Source organism: Emydura macquarii, unplaced genomic scaffold (assembly GCF_026122565.2).
Source record: "Emydura macquarii macquarii isolate MOO-44397 ecotype Brisbane River unplaced genomic scaffold, CSIRO-AGI_Emac_v2 contig_2897, whole genome shotgun sequence".
Lineage (NCBI taxonomy): Eukaryota > Metazoa > Chordata > Testudines > Chelidae > Emydura > Emydura macquarii.
The window spans coordinates 21,833,292-21,848,933 of record NW_027133034.1 but is presented as its reverse complement, the minus strand read 5'-3'; the positions used below and the strand labels follow the sequence as shown (position 1 = coordinate 21,848,933).

The window sequence follows — 15,642 nt, the reverse complement described above, 5'->3', positions numbered from 1 at the left end:
TGATTTTTAGATATGGTTTACACCTCCTGTGTGCAGCATTCATAAATATTAAATATACCTTCAGTGGCCTCAGTGGATAATATTCATTAAAACATGTTCATACTTTCTCAAAGTGAAAATAATTGGATTGACTAGATTAACCCATCGCATTTATTAACAATAACACAGGACGCATTTCGTCTCTGTGCTAAGTAGAGCGCTCTAAGTCGAGACATCTTTATCTCATATGTTTTCTGCGTTGTTCCCAAAACACTGATTCTTAAAATACTTTTCATATTTTTTCTCGGAACTTTTGTTTTAGATAAGCTGTTAAAAATACTCCAAAACTCCACAACAATCCGTAAACACATCCAAAAGTAAAATGTGAGTGTGTTTAATTTCATTTCAAAGACTGGCTTAGTTTCGAAACTTGTCATTAAATGGCACTCTGCTGTGACTTCATTAACACATTGATATTAAAACTCTTAAAAAGTATGAGGGAAGTTGGTGCAGGTTTAGTTCCTTCTTTATCTTGCAAATGTGTCTATTTTGGATAGCGGCTTAGTTTTAAACGGTTTTTGTGATTCAGTTTTATTCCGTAGCCAAAAGAGTTAGCGTATTTTCTACTCTCCAGTGCAGAAAACCTGATCTCATAAATTACATGCACTTAATGGAATTTGAAATGCACTTTTAATCGCCAACCAAACTACTTAGACAATACATGTTTTACTTCTCAGAGCAGCTCTGTAAATCTACAAGATAAAGGTTTTAAAAAGAGAAAGGAAGATAAAGTGATTTGGAAGGAACAATTTTAAGGAGTGGAATAAATAGCACGCTGCAGAGTAGCTGGTGAAGTCTGCAGAGTTTCTTTCCAATCGCAGCATTAAAGGTGGATTTGATAAAGAATACATCGATCACAAAGGACACTTGTAAAATGTTCATCTTGTTGAGTCTGAATAGTTTTCGCCGTCTGAAAGCAAGGGGGAAAAAGTGCAAGAATTATTACATTTTGCAGGTCTTAACTAAGCGTATTGTCATGTAGCTTCTTTGGTAGGCAACTTTTCCTTGCAATTGTATTAGATTTTTTACTATTATATGGACAGAATTTTAAGAGCTAGTTATGTTTGCTTTGTGATTTTGGGCAATGTGTTAACAAAATGGAGATAACACAAATATGGAAATTACAATAATATGTTCTTCATTCACTAATGCACAATTCAAAGAGAAAACTGATCAGCACTGGGATAGCTGGCACATGCATCAGATAATGTGAAAGCAAATGTTCAGAAATCACAGTACTGTGAGCTTTGGTAGAATTGATTTTCAGCTAGGTTCACTACTTCCTTAATTCCCTATACTGTAGGTGGCTCTCTGAAGGGGAAGGAGAATGGTTTGTGGATGAGGTGAGAGGTGATTGACTTTAATCTGAGTTCAAGCGATTGACTTTAATTTGAGTTCTAGCTCCAAATAAACCCACCGAAGTTCCAAGACTGGCAAACAGTCTCTTAAAAAGCACAGAACTTGTAGTGGTTTGTTTGTTTGTTCGTTTGTTTGTTTGGAGTTCTGTGCCCGAAAAATAGCAACTTACTGAGGGCCCAATCTGTTGAAGTAAATGTCTAGTATACCAGAGTAGGGACCATAGGATCGGGCCTTAATATATTCAGAGGTTTCGAAGACATTTTCGGGGTTTGGTGTAGGAACCTTATTAAGAGAGATTTCTTTGATTCAGTTTTGTTTGCGCTTCTTTTTTAAAAGACTGTGAAATTATAAGTCGCTGTAGTCATTTCCTCTCCAAATGATACTTTAAACATCCTTTCCCCTAATACTGAAGGATAAACCACTTCTTAGAGGAATCACAGTTTGGCTTAATGTCTTTAGGGAAAACAAGGTCTCTTTATTGCGCTGCAGAAAAGACACTGGTTAAAACTTTTTCCGTGACCTAGATGCTTTGCAAATAAAACCCTCATCCACAAGTTTAATATTAATATTGTGGCACAGATCGACAAAAGACCTACAGTGATGATGAATCCCAAACTGACATGCTCAATAGCTAGCATATTATGGCCAATAAATAAATAAAGTAAAAATACAACGTTACAAATTGCGTGTCAGCATTAATTTTACTCTTCTTGGGCTTTGTCACCATTTTAACGTTAATATAATGTGAGGGTCTTATTTAATTTCTGTGATTTAAAATATTTTACGGAGAATTATGCAATATGGACGATCACAAAGGTGGTAGTAGTTCTGACCATTTTGGTTTGTAAAGTTAACACGTCTTTTCAAAATGCGTGTGGTTTACTCTATCATAGTAAAAAAATTTTTAAAAAGGTTCTACTCCAACAAGTACTAAAAGCCCCACGTTATCTTACGTGTAATCCTGCTCAGTTGTGCTAGCCAATTAATATCCTATCAGTCATTAATATGGACTGTTATGATGTTAAAGATAGACATGAAAAAGTTACTCGGCAAACACATGCGTCGATTTTCAAATAGTTGAAAACTGTATTTTTAAAAAATGAATCCCCATGGATTGTGAGCTAAATGTCTATTTCTTTTGTCTCAAATTGAGATGGTTTGAGTTAGAAAAATCACAATAATCAAACTAATTAGGGCCCAAACCTGCAGTCTTTACTCCCATTGAAGTGAATGGGATTCTATTAAAATCAATGGCAATGTTGCCTGAACAAGAGATACGCGATTCTGGACAATTTTCTTAGTAGCTCTTTGTTTAAAAGGAGCAGAATTATTATGGGGGAGGCCATGGGGGGAAAGGGGTGTATAGGGGCGGAGATGAGACACTGGGTTGGGTATTTTTCAGGACCAAGTTTCAGTGTGGGGAAAAGTTGAACTGCCCTAAGTACAGCCTTCCCTTCCTCCTGGGAAGAGACTTTTATAATGGACTATAAAGCACCAACCTGCCGCTGTAATAAATACGCTGTGTAAAAAGAACGGGTCACATAAGCCAGCAGCCTGCACGCCTCGTGCTGTTCCATTCACTGCGCGTTGCTAGTGTATATAACGTTTCAGGGAAGCGGATCAGCGTGTGGACTATTTGCATTTTTGCAGATTGCTGGAAACATACATGATTTAGTTATTTTACATCATTAGTTACCCGGCACCCTTAAACATAGCAGATAGCCATATATTAGATTGAGGTTAGAGAAGGTGGTGACTGTTTATTTAAGGTGATAAAATGGTCCATCAGCAGTAATCTCCATCGATATGTGTCACAAGGAGATGAGGGATGAGGGGACAAGCCACAATTAATTGCCCTATAGTTTTGTTGAAGAGAGTGGAGCCAGTGCAGACCGAGCTTCGATCTCCTCTCCCAGAGCCCATTCATCATCTCTACATTGTATATGGGGGTCTCGCAGGGACAGGGGGTGGCAAGGTTTATCTACACACAATATTCTCCTAACCTGCTGGTACTTGACACCGAAATTTGAATGCGCTCATCCACTCAGTGGAAGACAGAGAGCATCACAATCCCCCCTCCCCCCAGCCTTGCCCCGCACACCCTTCTTGTTTTGTTTCCGGCGGGGAGGGTTTTCGAGGAGAACGGGGGAACCCCTGCATCGCCCCGCGCCGTCCTGCACGGAGGCGTCACCGGCCCACCCCACGCCGGATTGCTCAGAGCGAAGCGATCCAGCCCCAGAATTCCCCCCAGTGGAAACTAACGGGCCCCTCCCGCTCTGGTGTGCGTCGGCTGTTCCTGCGGGGAAGGGGCAAAGCCCTGGCCGCTGGGAGAGGGGGGAGAGAGTGATGGAGGGACTCGCTCGTACTGGTTTGGGAGAAGCGGGGCTGGGGCTGGAGAAGTTAAAAATAACGCGCATACCTGCAAAGATCTAGCTACCCCGCCACGGCTGTGCCTGGGCCCCCAGTACGGGATGCCTTCGTCTCCCCCCTCGTGGATCTCGCGGTTTATGGATCCCGTTGAAAAGCCGGCAAGTCCAGCCCTGCCTCCTCCCTGTTCCTCTCTCCGGAGCCGCAGGGAGGCGATGGAGCCGCAAGCAGCCCGGGGGCCGCGCAGGCGGGAGCGAGAGATGGCGCTGCCCGCGCGCTGCCTCCGCAGCAGCGCCTCCCCTGGAGCGCGCGGCCCGGCCCTGCCCTGGGTCCACCTGCTGCCGAGCCCTAGTGCAGCAGAGACGGCGCGTGGCGCCCCGGAGCGGTGGGTGAGGAGCCAGGCTGAAGAGAAGAGCCCGCGGGCGGGAGGGCCGGGCTCGCTCTCCAGGGTTTCATGAGCGAGAGGAGGGCAGCAAGAAACTGGTGGCCTCTGCTTTGCTTTGCTTTGCGTTGCTGCTGCTGCTTGCCGCCCTTACCTGTGGGGGTTCCCCTGGGCCCTTTCCAATCAGGTGGGTTTTTATTCCAAATGGTGTGACTCCAAGGTCAACAGGCTTGAGGCACATCCTCCTCCCCCAACACAAACCTGCAAAGGGAGAGTTGCCATCTGGTCAAAATCAGACCTTTAGGAAGATTCTGGAGAAGGTAAAGAAATGGTCTCATTCCCCAGCTACCAATCGTGTCCCCTGCTAATGGTGGGAACCTGGAAGGAAGCAGGAAAGTCAATCTAATTTAAAAAAAATTCCAGGTCTGTAAGTGCATGTGAAAGGCGCACGGCCTGTCTTGGGGCTGGCTCCTTTATGTTTCTATTCGTGGGTTTATATCAATACGAATAGGAGACTTAGTGTCGCTTTCTGCTGTACAAAAGTTAAAGCCGCAATATATAAATAATGAATAATCATACTGAATAAAATGATTTGGCACAGAATCTCATAAAGAATAAGCCAATCTGGCAACAGGAAAAATGGGCAAAAGAGAAAGAAAGAGGTCACCCTCCCCCTCCCAAAGAGCAAGGCAAAAAAGCTCTTTGGCATGGGTTTGGGGGTTTTTTTTTTTGCACAAGAGGATCTCAAAGCACTTCACACTTTGTGATGAATTTGTCTTGCAAACACCTCTGTGAAGAAGGCACATATTAATTCTAGGTGACCAATGAGGAAACAGAAACACAGGGAGATTAAGTGGCTTTCCAAAAGTCACATAAAAGGTCTTTAGCAGACAGGAAACCAAAGTGCAGGCCTCCTGACTCCCAGTTCAGGCCCTTAAGCACCAAGACCACTCTTCCTCCCAGGCATGTATATTATCTGTCTACACAGAGAGATGGGGTTAGTATGTATGATTTATATTTATACGTTGGCAATAACGTTTGAAATGATGGGCAATTATACAGGGTACCTGCAGATTCCTAGTGAATCATGAAGCATAAGGTCAAAGGCCAAACTTCTTCAATAAGAGCAAACTGCAGGTATCCAGCATAACTGCACCTTTGAAACACATTATTGCTGAGATGATATGTATTTTCTTTCATTTATTGTTACAGCTGGTTAGTTGGCTTATACCATTATGTTGGTTTCTATGCGCACTGTCAAGAACTTCCTTCATCCACTCTGCTTTCCTTTTAAATATACAGTGCTGCTGTTATTCAGATTACAGTGTGATTTGAAGCTGTGCATGTGCCTTTTGGGGGCAATGATGTGTTCTTCCTTTGTGCTTGAGTCTGAGATTTATACGCGTATGTGCGTGGAGTTATATTGCAGACATTATGGCGTATTCATTTAGTGGCAGTTTTTGGATGGGGGCAAAATACATGATAAAAATATTGCACTACCATAGCAAACAACTCCTAGAATAGATCATTTAATTTTTTCCCTTGGCCCTTCCTTCCCCTTATTCCTCCCATCAACAGAGTGTGGGGCTATAGAGTGAGAAACTGCGCTCTCTCCTGAGAGTCTGGCTGCATTCTCATTTGTGAGCGCCAGCATTCCCAGTGAGGTAGCTGCTGAATTTTAGCAGGAAACACCCAGTTTTGGCTGCAGTCGCCCATTTCCATCAAATCTCTGATTTCTACAGCTACCTCCGTCAGGCTTCTCTTCCTGAATTAGGGTCTGATCCACAGTCTGTTGAAGTCAGTGGAAATATTCCCATTGACTTCAACATGCTTTAGATGAAGCCTGTAGTGTTCGTTACCAGAACTCCTTTGGATCCATTAGGGCCAAAATGTGGGGCGGACACAGTGGTATGCTACTTACTGCCCTGGATGGCAGCCCTTCTGAAAAGCTCAGGACTACCCTACCACTTACAGAAAGGTCAGCAAGGCCTTTCTGCATTTATTTTGTACACAGATTTTTTGGAAAACTCCAGCAGTGTAGTAGAATCCTCAAACTTCAGGGTGTAAGTTGATCACAAGTGAGGGGTAGAAGACAATTTCCCATTGGTATGTTATCAAACAATTATGTCCACTATATTACACTTTGTTTTGATGTATCCAGCGAGTGGCTACTGTGTGAAGATTCTGCACTAGATGGACCATTGGGCTGTTTCGGATCAGCAATTCTCATGTTCTAGAAATTAAGCTTCTTCATTCTCCACCCCCATTACTTGAGAGTAAGGACTTTTTTCCTTGTCCTCTGATGTGAAGGACGCCACCATTCATTATGGCTGGTTTTAGTTGGATGAACCAAGTGAGTAGGAGGGGCTGAAAAATATGATGCTTCAAAGTTTCCTGAGCATCATCAGATAAAAATAAGAGGCACAATAAAGGAAAAGGCAAGTACAATAGCAATGTCCCCAAAGCAAGGTAAAATATATAGTCAAGGGCTTCCACTTCTTGGAAACTTGCTTCAATTGTATTTTAATTAAATAAAATCCAGTTACATATTTTTAAGCATTTGACTAAGAGCATGAATGATCTAGATCAGGGGGGTCAAACATCCAGCCCGCTGGCCAGATATGGCCCACCAACCTCTTTGGTCCAGCCCCTGGTGGCAGCTCACATTGCCGCAACATCTTGCAGCGTTGTACTCTCTGGCGGCGTCGCGCGCTACCGCGAGATGTCACAGCGTTGTGCGCTGTCGCCAGACAGTACAACGCCGCGAGATGTCGCGGCGTCACACACTGCCACGAGATCTGTGTACTCTGGCGGCAGCGCGTGGAGCGCTGTGTGCACGAGGCACAGCGCTCCGAAAGGCGGGAGAGGGACGGTGTGGTCTTGGGGCATCGCGCAGTACTAGAATTCTTAATTATTGATCGATTCTTTTAATCGTAAAATAGTAGTTGTAGAAGTGAATTTACTGCAGTTCTTATATCGCTGATATCTAGCAAATAAAATATAATACTACATAAAAATGGTTGTGCCTAGTATTTCGATTTATGGTATGTATGGCCCACTTGAAGGACATTTAATTCAAATCTGGCCCGCCATAGCAAATGAGTGTGACACCCCTGATTTAGATCTTGCTTAGCGTTAATGACAGACTTACAATGCACTGCCAATTCCCTTCCCATTTACACCAGAGTCTCTAGCCAGCCCAGTTTTGGAAAATATCCAGCTTTTCAGTCTTTCAACCTTAACAGGAATAAAAGGGAAGAGACACATCAGACAAGATTCTGCAGCTGCCAAACATCTCCTATTACTGCTCCCTGGGAGTAGTTTGGGGAAAGGGAACAGCAGCACCCTTTGAAAACCTCTTGGGGCCAAGTGACAGTGACATAGCATCCATTTATATTCTTCTTCAAATTCCCAGTCTCTGTTTCTTGGTGATAGAGAGTGCTAAAAAGTTGTTTTCAAGCTACTAATTCACATGCATAGTCAAATACAGAATACAGTGCATAAATCACCATTCAGGGGAGGTTCTAAAAGTTGTGTGTGTGAGAGAAATAATGTGTACCTGGTGGCAGTTGATACTGGAGTTGCCTGGACAGAGTCAAGAAGATGCCTTGGCTTCATTTATTGAAGTTGTTCTGTAGACATGGTGTCTCCAAGAGGATCATTAATAATCAGGATTCTGGGAGAAGGTTACACATCATCAAGCAGAGTACAAATTATTCCTCGTTCAAGGGCCTGCTCTGTGTGCTGAGATCTTGATTAGCCATCTTTTCCCTAAATTCTGGGACTTTCCTATAAAATATTTTCTTTGTAGATTACATTATGATAAATCAGTTTTTTTTTTAAAAAAAGAGTACTTAATTGACAGTTGCCTTTTTTCCATTTGGGGCCTGGTACAGTATACCTGCATGTGTCAAACTCCAGTTGCAGACTGTGTAAGTTTTGGCATGCAAGAAATGCAGGATTGGGGCCATAACAGTCATTCCTTGACCCTTAGGCTTCGGGGGGGGGGGGGGGGGGGGGGGGAAGGAAGGTAGGATGTTGTGATATTTTTCTCTATTTTCCAAATAAGCTTCGAAAATTCAAACATAGATTTGTTATGCTTTATCACCTAGTTGTGTGTTTGCTTTTGGTAATTGGTATGGAGGATGTTTGCTACATAATTATCCTCCCACTAGTGAGTGATTAATTCAGATTTTTCTGTGAGAAAGAGAGGCAATGAATTTATCTGATATGATATAATTTTTCTTGTATAATATATACTTTCCTGTTAATTTTTACATTTGTATTAAAAATAAAAAAAGTTATTGACAAAAATCAGGTACAAATATTTTTATTTACACACAATATTTGGTATGGGTTTTAATGAGATTTCATAAACAAATAGATTATAATGATATACTGAAGTAAAATATTTTTAATAAAAAAATCCCCTGCATAATAATATTTTTATATTTAAAAAGCACATTTCACATCAGAGGATCTCAAAGTAGTTTAGAAATTTTGGCTTTGAGGAAATGAAAGGTGTGCAAATATTGGCCCATAGGAGTAGTCAGCATAGAAGTGGAAGGTGAATGTCAGTGACACAACTGACACAGTTTGAAGAGGGCGCTGGTAGAGAAGGGAGCGGTTGATGGACAGTTGTCTGTGTGGCATCATTTCCTGGCAAATCTGTGGGGAACTATTTGCCACTTCAATGCTGACTTAACTAACTTCTGTGAATGCACAAATAGAGACTGTATTTTGAAAATATAGTCCTTAATATCCATGCAGAGTAGACAGAAGGTTTTTTTTAAGGTTTCACCTGAAATACTCCAACATAATAAGTGGCATGGAACTACTCAATTCATCTACCTTGGAAGGAAGAAAGATTGAGTCAGTTCTGCTAGGATTTGAACCTGTGGTTCCAGGGAGTCTAACTATGCCAAATCTGTGGGTTAGCCTACTAAACCCTAGCCCCTTTGGTGAATAGTTTGTTTTATTTTTATAAAAATGCATGTGGCCAATGTAAAATTATTAGGGCAAGAACCGTAAATTGCTGTGTATACTATAGTATAATTATTGCTTTTTGTTTGTATTTCTGGAATAGATTCATATGAAAACTTTAATTGTGCTACAAGATGTAAAATGTGCCGAGGACAGTAACATAGTTCAATAGATTTATTATTACATTAACTCAATGTATCTCCAGAGAAATAGATTTCCTGAGCATAAAACATTTTCCTGGAAGTCGAGCATTCATGGCATACGTAGAAATGTGTAATGGAAACACTTTCCAAATTTTTTTTGCTTATAAAAGAAAATTTCCAGTCAGATCTTCCCAAAATATAGAACCATCATTAATGGTGGTAGTTAATGAAATCAGTATTTTAACACACTGGTCTTTTTGTTAGGAACTGATTGCAATACCAAGCATGCTCTGATTATCATGATCCTCATCTGCATATGATAGACATTAAACATGTATTGTTGTAAATAAAACAATGTTCTTAAAGTTGTTTTGTAGTTTCAGGGGAAGGTCAGATTAAACTGTAAGTAAGCAAATGAATACGATTTCATAAATACAGTTTACCATTCAGAGTTTTCCTTTATTTCTTTTCATGAAGTAAGCATACATACATGCACATGGTAATGTGGAACTAGAGCTAATGTTTTGTAAGAAATAAGGATCAAATTAAATTCCATTCCAATAACACTCTTGAACTGAGCAGTGGCAAGATGAATGAGGGGGGCTTCAAAAAAATCATGAATGAGATATGAAATGCCTTATTGAAGTATATTACAGAATCCTTCATCACAAGAGGAAGATGGTTTAAAACAACCTTTATATTAATCACAAAACTTAATCTTAAAAACTCTGACCCAATGAGTGAGGCTTGGCAGGTCTATGAATACATTGTGCTTGCAGAATGTATACAGAGTCTGCTGAGCCTCTTGCATTCCTTTTTTAAAGGTGAGGTTAGGAGAAGGGAGTAAGCAACGTGCAGAAGTGTGCGTGTGTGTGTTTAGATGCCTGTACATGAATGAAAAAGTAGAGGAGTCTGTGTGTTCTTGCCTGTGGTGGAGATGATGGTAGTAGCCTGATGACACCAAGTTAATTACTCTTTCTCCTATTTGCCTCACAGGATGTGATATGTGTGCTGATAACCGCAATGGTGAGTGCCCCATGCATGGGCCTCTTCACTCTCTGCGCCGCCTAGTGGGCACTAGCAGTGCAGCAGCAGCAGCACCTCCACCTGAGATCCCTGAATGGCTCAGGGACCTCCCCCGGGAAGTATGTCTGTGCACCAGCACTGTGCCTGGTCTGGCTTACGGCATCTGCGCTGCTCAAAGAATCCAGCAAGGCACCTGGATTGGGCCTTTCCAGGGAATCGTCCTTCTGCCAGAGAAGGTTCAAATGGGAGCCATCAGGAACACGCAGCACCTCTGGGAAGTAAGTCATCTTTCCGTTTCTTATAGAAGTTTGATTTTTTTTTCAAAGTCTATATCAAGTGTCATTGTATGGAGGACAATGTAATAGGTCCATCGTATGTCGTGGCTAGATGGATCTGACCCAAAAGCCCCACAGTGGATGTAAATGTGTAATTACTAATATATGCCTGAAAGGCTTGCCTACACTTTCTGCAACTGAGGGTGCCATTGGCAAATTAATAGAAATCTTAGAGCTGCACCTAGTTTGCATAAAAAAGGGCAGATAACTGCACGTTTTCTTATCTTTGATATGGACATGTGGCCTGAGGAGGCTATGGTCCCAGCAAACAGTGCTTTTTTCATCTTTATCCAAGTGGCTGCAGCCTAGGGAGGTGACTGGTTGCTCCCCCATATGTGTCGCTCCATCTTGATTTGAGTGGCAGGCACTCAGATTGAGATGGCACATTGCGTGCTGAGACCAGTCATCTTTGTGGCCTGGAAATGTGATGGGAATCAAGTTCCTGTTTGTTGCACATCCGTTTTAAAGATGCGGGTAGTCACCCACCACTTAGAACTCTTGGCTCGGGTGCTGAGTTTTGACCATCCCACCTGTGGTACTGTGAGCAACATCCTAGTTCAGAATCCAGGTTTAGTCTTTTTGTTTGTTTGTTTGTTTGTTTGTTTGTTGGCAATTCCTTCTTCATAGCTATCTTTTTGAAAGGGATATGCAATGCTATTTGGTAGTAATGCTGACGATCAGTGTAAAGGCATTTCAAGATTTGGAAGCTTGGTTTACTTCAGATGAACCTTGGCTGTAGATTCCAGGCTGGTTTAAGAAATCATAAAATCTGTATTGCATTCCTTTGGCCTTACAGGTGCTTCCCCAGTTACTATTCTACTATAACTAAAGGTTTGCCAGTGAGGCATCATTTGAGGAATCCCTATTTTCAGAAGTTCAAAATTCAGCTGTACAAATGATCTTCAAGTTGAAAACTAGCCTCCATATTATGCCGGCTAGGAAGCTATAATTTTTACACTGATGATTGTGTCAAGCAGTTTTGGATTTTGATAAATTAGTTTAAAAAAAAAGAAAAAGAAAAAGTGTGCTGATTTTAGACAGAGTTTTAACAATAAACAGCTAATAAAAGTACCCTCTTCCCACCCTCATCATGTCCCAGTATTTATTAAATTAAGTGTTTATTATGAAAAGGGGAATGGCATCCTGACCTCCCTGTCCTTTTGCTACTCATTTCTCCTTAATTCATAATATAATTTCTAAGATATTTTTGTTTCTTGATTTTTAAAAACAGTTTTTTATTGTGCTGGAAAATGTCATGCCTGATTCTGTAAGTCCTCTGTGGAAGGAATTCCCATTGTAATCAAGGAGAATGACATCTATGGATAGTTGGTAGGATTGTGCCATTTGTCCAGAAGAGGAGGAGGCATTTGTGAAATCAGTGGCTCCAACCATGCACCTAACAAGCAAAATCATCATCACTGTTAACTTGCTGAGATAGTGAACTTAGAGGAGTGTTTGCTACTTAGGGACCTGATCCAAAGCCCACAGAAGAGAATGGGAGTCTGTCCACTGCCTTCAGTGGAGTGCATTAGTCTCCAAGTGTATTTATAACTGTCATAAGGATTGTTACTAGATGTTTGGTATTATGGATTCAAGCATGCAAATATGTACTGTTCTCATTCACAACAAACCTGGAAGCTTTTTGGGCCAGGGGCATCATTTTATTATGTGTTGGAACAGCACCTAGCACTATCGGGCCCTTGATAGATGACTTGGGCTCCTAGGCCTGGCCACAATACAAATAAATAAATAATTATATGCCCAAGGCCCTTTGCTGCAATCCTTACAAAACCTGCCATTGAGACCAGCACGAGTTTCACATAAAGGCTGAAAGATCAGCCCCAACATGTGTCAAAGTGCATTGGGTGAAATTCTGGCCCTCTTGAAGTCAATGGGACTTTTTAGCCTAATTTCAGGTTCACTTAAATATTGTGGTTTTGAAAGTTCAATTGAAATGTGTGCATTACTTGTGTCCTCTGATAAAGACACTGACAAGAGACAGTGTGGGGAGAGAAACAGAGAGGAAATGGAAAAATATTTAGTGAAAACCAGAGGGCAACAAGAGGCAGTGGAAGGGAAGATCAGAGAGCAAAGCAGAAAAAATATTAATGAAAAAATAAATATTGTACTGATGTATATCCCAAATACAGTCCAGCTACAAGTGTCACCTGAGCTTTGTGCTGGTTTGTTCTTCTATCCCAAGCACATTGTGAAGGCTTCCATTTAGGCAGAAAAATGATGTGTATGTGTTTTTGAATTGAACAATCTTTGAAAGAAAAAATAGGCTGTGGGGGGGGAGGACTTATGAACTCAGACTATTTATGCAAATACAAAAAGAAAACGCAAGGATCACAAAACCTCCAAGTTTTAGCCATTCTTCATTTATTTTGACCCTCAAAGTGGTACATTTTATTTTCTGAATACTGATGTTTATTAAAGAAAAAATATAGCAAAGGAAGGACGTCAGGAAGAATTTGCAGGTTTACTAAGAGATTTCTATGAATAAAAGTAAAATAATGGAAAAATATAATGAGTTACTAAAAGAATACAGTCTATTCTATCTCTCACATAGTAAAATGTAGATAAAATCAGATAAAAAAATTAAAGGATCATAATTGTCCCTTTTATAAAATCATGGCTGTAGTTAATTCCCTTCTAGCTATCTTTTAAAATCAGATTCAAATGTAAAAGTGACTACAGATGAGTAATTCAATATTAAAGTCCTGATGGATCTTATTGAGGTAACTTATCTTTTTCTTTTCAGGACTCTAAATAGATTTCTAATATTTTTTTCTCCTGGCATTTCAAAGTTAAGTTGATGGATTTTTGTTTCAATTTACAGCTCTTTATTGTTTTCAGTGTGTGCTAAATAAACTGAAGAGCTATTCCAAAAACAATTAAGCATAGGTATAGATTTGGTGCTTTTTTATTTCCTTTGTCGTGGCAAACATCAGGATCATTGCGTTTGATGTATAGTTCAACACCATGGACGTAGTCTTTGGTCTGTCTGCCTGAGTGCTCCCACCATGCACTCGATGTTTGCTTTATATGTAATCCATATAGCTCAATGTACAGCAATTCGGAGTAAATTAAATACCATTCCATTACTTCTCAACATATCTTGACACCTATGGGTGTTCATAAGAAATTATAGAGTTCTTTAACAATTAACCAAGATAATTTTTTATAGCCTACAATAAGATCAAGTCTTCAGAAAGCCAAAAATATAAGTCATTTCAATTGTGGTTGTCTGTCTCTCTTCCCTCTCCACCCCCTCTCTTTCCCCCCCCCCCCGCCCGTTTCCCCTTTGGCCCACTTCAATCTAGGGTTTGCTTGCATTTTATGAAAATACAATAAACTCTGATTTGTTTAAAACAAAAACAGTATTGGGTGTATTAAGTAAACATTCTCTTTGGTAATACAGGCATTTATTCCAACAGTACTTGGTAACATTTCTGATCTTTTTTTTTTCATTTTGAGGTAATGTGAACAATCCTTTTCTAATGTTATTGCAAAGAAAACAGAGACTTTCTCAGCAATTAGGTCTTATTGATGAGAATGAGATAATTTTCCCTTAATGTGTTTTCTAATAAAGAAGTGAAAAGGCATACTTGATTCTAACATATATGAAAACATTATCTCAATTATTAATGTGTCCTTATTCCCTAGAGATAAATTAATCTAGTTGCACATGGTTTCCCCTTTCTGTTTAACATCAGCATTTAATAAGACTAGACTTAAGGAATGCATATGGGATACACTTAAAATTATATTGGAATAAAATACAGAAGTTTTAGTAGTTGAAGTTTTTCAGACTCCATAAATCCTAGAAACAACTGAATGATAAATGGCTTTTTTCCTCAAAAATAAATAATAGTAGAACCATTTTGATCAAATTTTTTTGCAATTGCAGAGATATCTATATTGAAGGATTGGATCTCATAGTTTCCTTTTCCTCTTTGTACTGATAACATTTTGCCTGCGTCAGTGTTATATGCTGGAAATTAATTAAATAATTGTTCTTGAGAGATTCAAGGGTATATCAACTATATTGTTACACTTGATTGTGGTTTGATTTTATGTCATAATTTTAGATGTAGTTTAAAGTTTTGCTTTTATGTGTAGATTTTACCTTTTATTGTTGTTTGTTTTATTTAAAGAGGTGAATACAAAAACACACATAAAATTAGGTTTATTAATAGTTGCAAAATGATAATACAGTAGTTCTGTTTCTCCCTCAAAATGGACAGCATAAATTGGCACTCGTACAAGGACAAGTTCTCCTGTCCTTTCAATATGGTACCATGTGTCTGGGTGTTCTGTTCCCAGAAAATGAGAATTTTTCTATGGACTTCAGTGAGAGCAAGATAAGAACTACAGACATATATTAGCCAGACCCCATAGACTGTGTACTGTACACATTTGTGTATATTCATCTATAGAAAGAGCCATTACCTTTAAATTAAGCACTCATTCCAGTTATAGTGATACACAGGCATTCATATTCCCTAAGATGTAGTTTTGGCCTAGATTCGCCTGATATAGCAAAAGCAACAGGGGACAGAATTAAGTACATGCCATAGTTCTATTAAAGTGAAAATTATGTTTCTCAGCAATCCATCATCTGATATTCTAGAGGGCTTGTCAACTCTGTTTCAAATATGTCATGGTCATGAAATTCAAATAATTTTGCCCTGAAAATAAACCTTAGCGATGTTACTATTATGTCTTAAATTTATGCAGTAGTAACATCTGGTGCTGTTGTTTTTTTGCCTCATATTATGATAAGATGCCTTTATATAGTCTTTTATATGTGTGTGTGTGTGTGTGTGTGTGTGTGTGTGTGTGTGTGTGTGTAGTAAAACCCTCTACTATGTATTAGAAGAAATATTGCTAGTATTGTGTTCAGTAACTCAGCAAGCTGGAAGTTCAGTAAGATCACATTCAGGGTCACAGTGTCTTTAATTTATGTACCTTAGGAGATAATTGTGTTAAGATGCTATAAAGT

The 15,642-nt window shown here is 39.9% G+C and overlaps 1 protein-coding gene and 1 long non-coding RNA gene across 2 annotated transcripts in view; one reads left to right on the top strand and one right to left on the bottom strand.

Moving 5' to 3' along the window:
- PRDM6 (PR/SET domain 6) overlaps positions 1-15,642 on the top strand; it is an 84,585-nt gene that overhangs the window by 1,247 nt on the left and 67,696 nt on the right. Inside the window, exon 2 of the mRNA XM_067568684.1 lies at positions 10,270-10,577. Coding sequence (XP_067424785.1) covers positions 10,270-10,577 — 308 coding nt within the window. The remainder of the gene's footprint in view (positions 1-10,269; positions 10,578-15,642) is intronic.
- On the bottom strand, positions 157-4,106 carry LOC137167044 (uncharacterized). Its single transcript, XR_010923943.1, has 3 exons — positions 3,818-4,106; positions 2,898-3,052; positions 157-949 (listed from the first exon to the last, which is right to left on the bottom strand). It is a non-coding gene; the product is annotated as an uncharacterized lncRNA (long non-coding RNA).